General features: G+C 33.6%; 1 protein-coding gene across 1 annotated transcript; it reads left to right on the top strand.

The window, feature by feature from the left end:
* Positions 1-901: 901 nt before the first annotated feature.
* LOC141683041 (dual specificity protein phosphatase PHS1-like) lies at positions 902-8543 on the top strand. The gene is made up of 11 exons (XM_074487729.1): positions 902-1023; positions 1149-1226; positions 1325-1470; positions 1993-2197; positions 2650-2826; positions 2917-3077; positions 3710-4805; positions 5710-5856; positions 5947-6174; positions 7731-7888; positions 8018-8543. Exons 1-11 carry the CDS (start codon positions 973-975, stop codon positions 8370-8372), a joined length of 2802 nt encoding a protein of 933 aa, XP_074343830.1. The 5' UTR covers positions 902-972; the 3' UTR covers positions 8373-8543.
* Positions 8544-11431: the final 2888 nt, after the last annotated feature.

Here is an 11431-nt window from a genome sequence, read left to right as displayed (position 1 = left end):
CCCAGATAGCTAATGGGGTGGACTTGATCCAAGGACATTAAAGTTCGGTAGATATTCAAAATTATATTAGGATATGAGAACATGCAACTCCTGTTCTGTGCATACCCCCATATACACCTTTTGCAGTTCAAGCAATTTTATTATTTATCTTGATCTTAAAACCATAATCTTTATTGTAAAAGAAAAACCACAATTTTTCTTTAACATGATGAGTGTATCCTGAATTGATTCACAAAATATTCGAATCATGTAATATAATATTTGGCTTATTTTATTTTGTTGGCGCTTATAGACACCCCAAATTTAGATTTTATTATTTAGAAAGTTATCAAATATACACAATACACGTATGTATTTGGAAATAGTACCTAGCATTTTTTTTTAAAAAAAAAGCCTAAATACCAACATGCTTCGACATTATTTTTTTGTCAATCATATATGTATTTATGTATCCTTCAATCTAAATTAGTTCTACATAATTGATTTCATTAAGGCAAAGACGGATGTTCCAAGGGATAATAGAGGTCATCCGACCTACTTAAATTTTTTAATTTAGTTAAATATGTATATTCAAATTAAATAAAAATTAAAAATGGTCCCCTTAATTTTTGCTCAAAAATATAGACCCTACTTAAAATTTTCTGATGTCAGTTTTTATTTTTATTGGGACTGATGATCTTATAAATATTACATTATTCTAATATATGATTATTTGTTAATTTGCTTTTATATGTACTGATTTAGTAAAAAAAAATTCAACCTCCCTTATATTTGAACCGGATCCGCCCGCATTAAGGACCCAAATAAACCGAAGAAATGATTCCTCCCTAACCAACTTATTAACTATATTTCGAACACTAAAGTTTCTTTCTTCTATTTCTTCTCGTGTCCGGGAACAAAAGTGATACATTAATACTAGTATTAGTATTAGTATCAGCATGAGTATAAGATATCTAACTTAATCTATTTACAATGTCCAGAGACACAGATCATCATCACAAACAAGACATTTACGCTTTCCAGGTACCTATATATTCTTGTTTAATTCCATATGTTACTCACCATATTTTTTTTTCTTTCTTCGATTGATTAATTTCGCTATTTTTTTGATAAGATGAATGTAATGTAGGATTTGCATGTGTTTGCAGAAAGACGAGGACGATAAGGAAATCGATTTCGGATCTTATGATTATGAAGCTCCTATGCCTCTTACCCGCACCTCTCGGGTTACATTTCTAAATTATAATGATGATTCACTGATGTATGTTTTTTGTTTGTTTTTTTTTTGTGTAAATGTTGGCGGTGCAAAAATATATGCGCGCAGGTGTTGTACATGTTAGGCGACATTACGTCGGGTTCTGGGTATAAGTTCGCTCAGTGGCTTGAATTGGTTCGAAAACGCAGCAGCCAATACCGTAATCCAGGCTTGTCTCCCGACCCTCGTCCAACAGATACTATGCCCTTCTTAAGGTTAGTTATAATCTTTATTCTGTAAACTCTAAGAAGCAAGGATCGCTGGTGTGTACTGCGGGAATACGTAGGAAAATAAAATAATATGGGGATTCAAGTGCGGTAGTCGACTACCGTACATAAATTAAAACCATAAATATATATATATATATATATATATATATTTGATGTTATGAATGATGAAATCCATTAATGAAACTAATAGTTTTATGCAAATTGAATCAGACACAGTATAAGCATTTAAAACACAAGAATATTAAGTAAATTCACTTAAGTTTCTAGTACAAATTGTAAAAAAGATGAATTTTAATTTAAAATTTTCAGCAGTCTGAGTATCCCGAGAATCCGAGTACAATCTCTGCAGCTTTCTAGTGTAAACTCAAATGCTGTTTCCAGTCCTTTGTTTGAACCAATTCGCTACTTAGGATCATTTCTTTCAGTGGGACTAAAATGTGACAGGTGTTAATGTGTTCCTTTTTTTTTATTATTAGAAGGCTAATCATATTAAAATTTGTGACCCAGTGTAGGAGAACCAAGTTCGGACTCCACTGATGCTCTCTCTACTGATCAAATGACAGAATTTAGTTTATTGGACCGACTTGGTAAAGCAGCCATGCTGGATATTGAGTCAACTTCTTTCTCTTGGAACATGCTTTCTTCTGTTCACCGCACAGAGAATAGTAGCAGCACCGAGCCATCTGAGGATGAAATGAACAAACCATTAGAGGTATGTGCAGGTCCGTCTAAGCCATTTTGAAGGCCACTTGCCATGTACTAGAAATTGGACCCTTGGAAATTTGAAATCATGTGCAACTCTAATATACAAGAATATATTTTGATTTGCATTCTTATCAATTTTTTTACAAAAAAATCACCAGAACACAATATAATTTATTCATATTGAGTTTGCGAGTTGTTATCTTGACTAACGATGAAGATTGTAGAGGCAAAGAAGTGGAAACCAGCCAAAAATTGGGCCTGGGCATTCAGGCCCTTCTAATCTCAGGGTCCTGTGCAAAAGGTGCACAAGATTAATTGGAAATTCATGTGAAAACAGTAGTTACAGAAAATTTATAAGTCAATCCGTGAAGTACATGGTTTCAAATATCTTTTCCTTGAGGGTATCTGATTGTGACACCAACCCGATAATCTTCCACATGTACCTTCATGTGGTTACAGGTTACAGTGAATTCTGGAGGAGTTCTTTTTTTTGCACTATTCAGCCAACCTAAAAGGGACGGATCTCCATCAAAAGAAGCAGTTGCAGTAATTAAAATTTCATCCACGAGAATGGCGACTCAATCAGAACGCCTAGGCTATGAATTTGCCAAATGGCTAGGTGTCTTAACTCCTCAAGTCAGTGCCTTGTGCTAGAGTTCTAACCTGATCCTTAGCATCTAGCACCTATTTGAGGCCTTTTAATATTGCAAGATAACAACATTGCAGGCTCGAGTTGTACACAATCTTAGTAATGAGTGGTTGCAGATCAAGGAAGCTGCAGAAAGGGTACGAGATGCAGCAAATGCAGATGGTGATGAAATTGGTGAAATGACATGTTCGGAACTTTTAGAAGCTCTTGAGCTGAGCCGCTGCCTTTTTCTAATGAAGTATGTACAGAACCTAATTTCTATTGTCATTTAGAAACTAAGCAATGACAACTTGTTTCTCCCATTCTGACTGGTATTAATGCCGAGGTACCCAGACTAAACGCGAACATTTTTTTCCTAATACTGCTAATTTTAAGGAAATAGTAAACTACTTAGATGTTTAGGGTCATTTGGCCGATACAGTTAATTTTTCTGAAGGATCCATTAGTAATAAAAAAATTTGGAGCACGCTGCAATTTACTTGCTGCGTTTTAATAATGACCCCATTTTAAAAAAATATGGATTATATCTCCTTCAATTATTATTTACTTTACCTGAAGTGGTCAGAATAAGCCTTCTCTAACAAAATGTTAACTTAGGTTTCCCACCAGGTCGCCACAGGTGGGTGAAATGCAAAATGTATACGAACCATAGGGTAAAATGCAACTTATCCTCGAGATTTTGTTTTAAGATCTCAGCTTCAGTATGCTGCATGTTCTGGTTGCATTTAGAAAGCATGAGTGGCGTACTTCTGTTTTTAAGTATTATGGTTTTATATCCTAAACTCAGTTCAATGTTAAACAAGAGTTTTAATTTGATTGGTGACTTATTTCCGGTTCTTTTCTGTTCCTTTAGAAAATTCTGTTTTGCAGTTACATACATGGATCTCCTCTACTGGAAAGTTCAATTGCATTTGAATCACGAGAAGGTGCTGCAAAAACTGCAGCAGCCCTCGGCCGAATCTTGCTGTTGGATCTTGTCATCAGAAATGAAGATAGACTTCCTTGTCAGCTGCTGAGGTGGCGTGGAAATTTTGCAAATTTATTGCTCGCTGACAAAATTGCATCAGTATATGTTGATGGAATGAAGGAACCCTTTGAATCTATAATCAATAAATACCGACCAACTATAATTCGGGCCCTCCAAAAGGAGCTAAGATCAACTTCAGTTGATAGCAGACTCTCCCATAAACCGGGATTGGTTTCACAAAACTCTGATCTTTCTGACATTATGGAATCTCCGAAATCGAGCCAAGCACTACCTAAAAGCCAAACTTCAACAGAAGTAGCAATATCGGACCTTCATATCGTGGCGATTGATTCTGGTGTTCCCCGTCGACCCCCTGCTAGTAAACGTGCAAATGATCGGGCAAAGTATCCGAAGCTGGTCGAGCTTCTTATCAACAGTTCTCGATATGCATCACAAGTTTTGTATGAGGTGAGTGGAGGAAAACTTGGCTCTTCTCCAGAGAACACTGATACAGTGGATGTTTCTCATTTAATTGACATGTCTTCAATTGTTCATGATTTCCGGAGGGGGTTCCGTTCAGCCGTTCGCGATTTGCAGGGATTTCATATATTTCTTCTTACTCTTCACCAGAAATTAGACAGCCTTTTAAAAGCATTTCTTAATATTATAGAAAAAACCTCCAATACTGAGGTTGACAAAGAGGATGTTGACGCGGTGGCTTCTGCTTCTGGATCCTCAGCTCAACCTACAGGCTGTGTTCCTTGTCCATCCACTCCAAGTAAAGAACGTCCACCCATTGATAACCAAACAGATTTAAATGAATCAGAGGTGCAGAAAGGTACTCCTAAGGCATCATCACTAGGATGCAAAGCTACGTCAGATTCGGGTTCCCCCATGTATCGAGATGGCGGCCATGGGAGGTTCAACAAAGGACATTCGGAATCCTTCCGTACAATGTTTTTGACATCCAAGTTACGTGACTTTCACAAATTTGCTAAGGTTCTTATTGCTCACTTTGCTTCTTGATGCATCCTAGAGTAATTATGAACAGCTTGAACAATGTGCTAGGGGTTTTCGCGGTAAGGGCATTGCGTTTTTTTACTAAAATCACAAACCAGCCTGCACATACGGTTTTCTCCATATTTCAACCCGCAGTGCATAGATCTTAAACCGCAAAAATCACACCACAAAACACGATAAGCTGCCGTATGGGCAGTTTGCACCTTTTGCGAACTGATTAAATACTTGATAAATATAATTATCAAATATCAACAAATAGTTTATTTAACTTGACACAGTAAATTAAAAGATTAGATGTGCGATAATTCTGAAGTTTCACATTTCGATCCTCTCTTTAGTTGTTTGCACCTAGAAGCATGAAAGTCAGTATCATCGCAATTTAGCTTGGGATGCATGATAATATGAAATTAATCTATTTAGCTCTTCCAAGTAGGTTTATCAAAAAATTATGGGACTGGATAGAGAGTAAGAAAAATAAGGTTTTGATAAAATTCTTAAATAGTAAGAACATAAAAAAAGCATAAAATTGATCACATTCTTCTTTATAAAATAAGGATACACAAAAGAAAATTAATGATCATCTTTTGGGTCTAATTGAAGTGGGAGTAAGAAAAGTGTTTGCAGCAAGGAGGGAGATTAAAGTTGAAGCTTCAAATGCCTCGATAATCATCCCATTTGAAGATGACCCACTTTGTGGCTCTACCATGGTAGATTTTCCCTTCTTCCTTCTTGAATAGATATGGACTGGGACTGCAAAGCTTTTACAGTTCATAGCTGTAGATATGTGGAAGTAATGAATATGCAGTGTTTCTAAATCCCAAGTCACTGTAAACTTTTTCTTTAATTAGATACATTGAATACTTAAGCTAACTTAAATTTTCAGGATGATGTGGAACTAAACAAAGAAATCGAGCAGTGGAATGAAATGCTTAAAGTTGAAGCAGTTAGACTGTGCCAGGAGAACAATTTCAGTTCGGGGTTCTTTGAGAGCGGCGAGAGTAGTAGTGTTATTGATGCTTATGAGTTAAAGGTACAAATTTACTCATGCTTGTATGACAATTCAAATTTGTCAGTTGAAGACTTGTCGAGTTTTGTTTCTCTTCCTTTGATCTTCTTGCAGGTTAGGCTTGAGCACATTCTTGAGAGGATTGCATTAATATCTGATGCGGCCAACACAGAAAAGCCATCGTTAATTTCAGGAACACTGTTCATTGGCGGGGCCCTGGCTGCCAGATCTCAGTACACGCTGCAACATTTAGGAATCACACATATTTTGTGCTTGTGCTCTAATGAAATTGGACAGTCAGATTCTCAGTATCCTGAGATTTTCGAGTACAAAAATTTCTCAGTAAGTGCTTCGCTATTTCTCCTTTTGTTATATATATGATTTTCTTCTTAGTACACATGAACATATTTGTTATTGTACCACAATACTGTTGGCATATTGATAACATGGCGCCTGAGGCGGACTCCAAAGATATGGCATTGCCACAAGTCAATATATAATTTTACAAGTATATTATTCAGGTTACATGTATGATATATCTTAACTGATTTTATAAACCATTGATGGTGTCACCAAGGAGACACATGTTTTCCTATACTCTTAAGAAACTATAAATAACTATTAATGTGGTCCTTGAATTGACCCTCGTACTGAAAAGTACTCATATCCAGAGTCATGGGATTCAACATTCTACTTATGACTTAAACATATCCCTGTACTGCGTAATTTAAAGAAAAATCTGACCTAAAAACATGGTGCTTTATATCAATGCTGTTGTGGGCACCATATCGATATTATTTCTCTGGAGGTCTACTAGTATTAGGGCTCGCTGCAGCTCCCATTATAACCTTGCATTTGAACTTAATCTTCTGAAGTATATACTTGTGTATGCTGACTTACCTAGCTTATCTGCTGCCGATTAAATCCCAAGGCAGTTACCATCGTATGAATCTTAGAAAGGGTTTCGTCTATTAATCCTTCCTTTAAATTTTTTATTGGGATTTTTGCCTATCAACGCTTGCTGGATTTGTATTCTTTAGTCCTGTCCTGGATCGACTAGTCTAAGACCCCACTAGTCCCCTGTTTTCGAATGATTTTCTGCATTTTTCAAATTTGGCACTGATTCCTGCTTTTCCTCTCATCTCTTAAAACGACATCATCTGCGAACAACATAGTACAAGGTACTTCATTGGTTCAAACCAGTAGTGATCGAGAATTTAATCATAACCTCAGCACATGTCCCTACATTTGCTAAAACTCTATCATACACGTCCTTAACAATAGTACAGTAATATATTTTGTGGGGACCTTTCTTTGCCCAAGATAAAATTCTATAGGCACTTTATCATAAGCTCTCTTGAAATCAATTAAAACCATGTGTAAGTCTTTACTACTTTCTTGAATAATGCTTCATAATTTCGAGAAGTTCATTCATATTTTGTTGACCTCCATTGCATAAAACCAAATGGGACCGTTTCAAACGAAGAATCTTAACCGTCCCAACATTCTGTTCTTATAAGGTCATAATATTTCACATGCAAAAGTAGGATCTACTTCTGAATTTTTTGCAGTGCTTTGATTTCATAGTTAAGCATATGAGAAACTATGTAGTTGAAGTACAAGGAGTTTTGTTCAGTATGAAATCCCTTAATAGCATCAGTAGGCTGTAAGTAATTTGGAGTAAAAAAGAGAAATGATTCAACTTAAATGGAAGGAGGGAGGTACAACTTACTAACTGCAAGTTTTCTGCTTGTAAAGAATGATGCAATATATCTTTATCCATCAAATGAATATTGATGACATTAAATATATGATCCTTTTTACATGGTGGAAGCACATATATTATTAAATTATCCAGGAATTTACAGATACTCTCTGACTCTGATGTCTATGGGCAGATAAGCGATGAAGAAGATGCAAACATTGATGATCTTTTTGCAGAGGCGCATCATTTTATTGACGAGGTTGAACAAATAGGAGGAAAGGTCCTAGTTCATTGCTTTGAAGGGAGAAGCCGAAGTGCAACAGTAGTACTAGCATACTTGATGCTCAAGAAGTAAGTGTACCCCTTCTCATAGAGAGTGCTTTTTGGTCATTCCTGGTGCTTGATTAGCAAAGATTCAGTGTCCGTCTTATTAAATTCGTCATAGATATTTTATCAGCCTACTAGCTTTCCTCACTGTAGGAACTTCACTTTGCTAAAAGCATGGAATACTCTGAAGCGAGTCCATCGTCGTGCTCAGCCAAATGATGGTTTTGCAAAGATACTTCTGGACCTTGATCGGAAGCTGCATGGAAAGGTTTCCATGGAATGGCAGCAGCGTAGACCAACGATGAAGGTCTGTCCGATATGTGGGAAGAATGCAGGCTTGAGCAGCAGCTCATTAAAGCTACATTTGCAGAAATCACACAAGAAACTATCATCGGGTAGTGTGGACAGTGCCATGTCAATGGAGATTGAGAAAGTGGTGGATGCTCTGAAGATAAGCCGAGGTGGGAGCGTCAGCCCCAAACAGCAATCTCATTCAATGATAGACTAGTACAAATAGAATTGTCTTTCATTATGTTTACACGCAACTGTTAGTCAACACCTTCCACCGACCACCTTCCATTTTCAAATCTCAAGCTTCATACTGAAAACATCAGGGCAATTTACATTACCCTAAATGTGAGGCAAAGTTAAATAAAAAAACAGGAATGCTTTAATTTTCTCCGAAAATCCACAAAAAGTTTTCTTCTGTTTTTGCACAGTTAAGATTATAGTAATTGGTTCGTTGAAATTTATAAAAACATGGATAATTTAGCACCAAGCCCTCTCAATTACTGACCCACAGGATAAACTACAGATTATTATATCCTCAAACACATTCCGGACAGTTTAAATAATAGATTACTTTGTGTTATGAATCCACATCTTTAAAGAATGATTGTTTTTCAGTGATTCCAAGTAATGCAATGGAACAAGTGCAAACGGTTTATCAAAATAGGAACTCGGCTCCAGAATCTAACAAATAATACCACTTATAACCTGGTTATAGGGAAAAAAACCTAACTTATTTTGATTTTAAGATTTTTTATCAACTTTAGTTTTAAAATACAGGCATGGCAATGGATCGGAAATTCGATCCAATTCATAGTTAAATTGACGGATATGTATTCTTAAAAAATGTCTTATCCATTAATAATCCGATCCAATACGAATCCGATCCGATAACAAGCATGAATTTAGCATGATTCGATCCGTTAATAATCTGGTCCGGATATATTTATTAATTAATAAATTTATTTATATATCGGTTGCGCTACATGAAAAATAATAAGAAACACAATCATACTAAGTTCCTTTCCATAAAAATGATTTGTTAATATTAGAATCACACTAATTAAAAACAAGTAAGGTTAACATATTAAATGTATTACAAAAACTCATCTAAAATTAACATATTTAGAATTTTCTATATAGTTTTGTAATAATGAAATTAAATGTATTATAGAAAATCCTCCAAAATTAACATAGAATCAAATGTGAATTTTCCATATAGTTTTGTAATAATGGAATTATGTGTAGTATTATTATATTTGATCATTATTTTTTGTTATATTCTATTTTTATTTGTAAAAAAATTATTTTTAATGGTGTGAAAATTATAATATATATATATATATATATAGGGTTAGACTCAAATGATAACTAGTTCCCCGGAGAACTATTATGTTCTGTAATTATGTTTTATGAGTTCCGCAAAAAAAATCGCTTTTTTTTTAGTTACATCAAAAATTCTCATTAATATATTTTAGTTTTACATAACACGTCAAAATTTTAATCAATATTGTCATGATTATTGTTGAACACTAAATATAGAAATATAGTATGTTATGTTATTTGCGCATAATATATGTATATGTTCCGTAAAAAATTCTCATATTTTTCTTATTTATAAACAAATTTTGTTTTCATTAACATAACATATGCATTTTGAATAAGAGATAAAAAAATATTAGAAAAATAAAATGTTCTCCGGTATTCTCCAATTAAGTTGTTCTCCATGGAACCCATATATATATATATATGTCATTTTATGTAAGATTCTATGATAATTTTTATTGTTCTATATATAAAAGTATTTTTCATCTAGCAATGACATATACATATATATACTATTGATATGGGCCGGAAACTAGCCTAGAAGCATAATTAATGTTGAATTATTTAACCCGATATGATCCAGTAATGAAACTCAGTTAATGAAGCCCAAAACCTTGATTATTTATTAATTTCATAATTAATAAATAATGTAAAATAACAGCTCATTAAGTATATCCCATAAAGGATAAAATTCTTCATTAAGTAGCCTCCAAGGCACCCAACCAATAGGGCTGTAATTCGAGCCGAGCAGAGTTGAGCCGAGTTCGAATTTTTTGCAGTCGAGTTCGAGCTTTTTTTTTATCGAGTCGAGTCGAGCCTGAAAATAATCGAGCCTGAATTGTGTGTTCGAGCTCGGCTCGGGTAATACACGAGCCGAGTTCGAGCAGTTCGCGAGTTTTCGAACTTAACGAGTTTTTTAACGAGTTTTCGAGTTCATCAAGTTTTTTCACATATTTTCGAGTTATCGAGTTTATCGAGCCTACGAGTTTATCGAGTTTTTAACATGTTTTCGAGTTATCGGGTTCTTATCGAGTTATTCGAGTTTTGTTTTTACCTTCGTAAAAATATTTCTTTTTTGAAATTTTGATTTAAAATTTAAAAACATTAGTTTCACTATTAATAACAATAAATAAATGTTCAAAATAACATACATGTGTTCTGAGGTAAATCTAACAACATATTCAAATACTTGTATAAACTAGAAAATAAATAACAATACCTTTGTTAGTATAATTTTTCAAATCATCTATTTTATTAATTTTGTGTAACTCTATCTTCATATTTTTTAAAAATATACTTATTATCTATATTGTATATTGTATATCTTATATATATGATAAATAAAGTAAGATGATAATTTTATTATTGTTGGGACTCGAGGGAGAAAAATAATTTTTATCTTTTTTAAAACAAAAGTACGCAATAGACATTAAATTATTAATAAATAACAATTATAAAAATAATAATTTTAATTAATAGCAATACATCATAATAAAACTTTTTTTGGTGTAATTTATATCATAATTGTATAATATACCTATTAACTTATCAGTAAATTGTAAATTTAGATCTAATTAGTTGACATCTCAATTAGAATTTAGAAAACTATCAAAAGTATAAATCGAATTTATAATAAAATATTAATATAGGAGTAATACATATTACTATAAAGGACCGTTAGATTTTGAAATAAATGATAACTTTTGAATCTAAAATAAAGGAATATTCTATAGATTCATGATTTAAACAAAAAAATAGAAACCCTATATTGAATAGATAATTTTATGTAAAATTCGTAACTGTCCTTTTTATATTAAAATAAAATCAAACGAAACTCGATAACAATTTTACTTGCTTCAACACTAACTTGATTCTTTTTTGTTATACTCTTTCAAATTAATAAATTCTTATTTTTCTATAAAATATTAATAATTGATACAATACAAATCTAAT

This window comes from Apium graveolens, chromosome 9 (genome assembly GCF_009905375.1).
Source record: "Apium graveolens cultivar Ventura chromosome 9, ASM990537v1, whole genome shotgun sequence".
NCBI lineage: Eukaryota > Viridiplantae > Streptophyta > Magnoliopsida > Apiales > Apiaceae > Apium > Apium graveolens.
Note: the sequence above shows the minus strand (reverse complement) of the source record. Positions and strands in the feature narration are given on the sequence as shown.

What these genes read in the sequence shown, in the direction of transcription:
- LOC141683041 (XM_074487729.1), top strand. Translation starts at nt 973, where the DNA reads ATGTCCAGAGACACAGATCATCATCACAAACAAGACATTTACGCTTTC. An exon ending in GATACTATGCCCTTCTTAAG is followed by an intron (nt 1,471 to 1,992) that starts GTTAGTTATAAT and finishes TTTGTGACCCAG; the next exon opens with TGTAGGAGAACCAAGTTCGG. An exon ending in TTGATGCTTATGAGTTAAAG is followed by an intron (nt 5,857 to 5,946) that starts GTACAAATTTAC and finishes ATCTTCTTGCAG; the next exon opens with GTTAGGCTTGAGCACATTCT.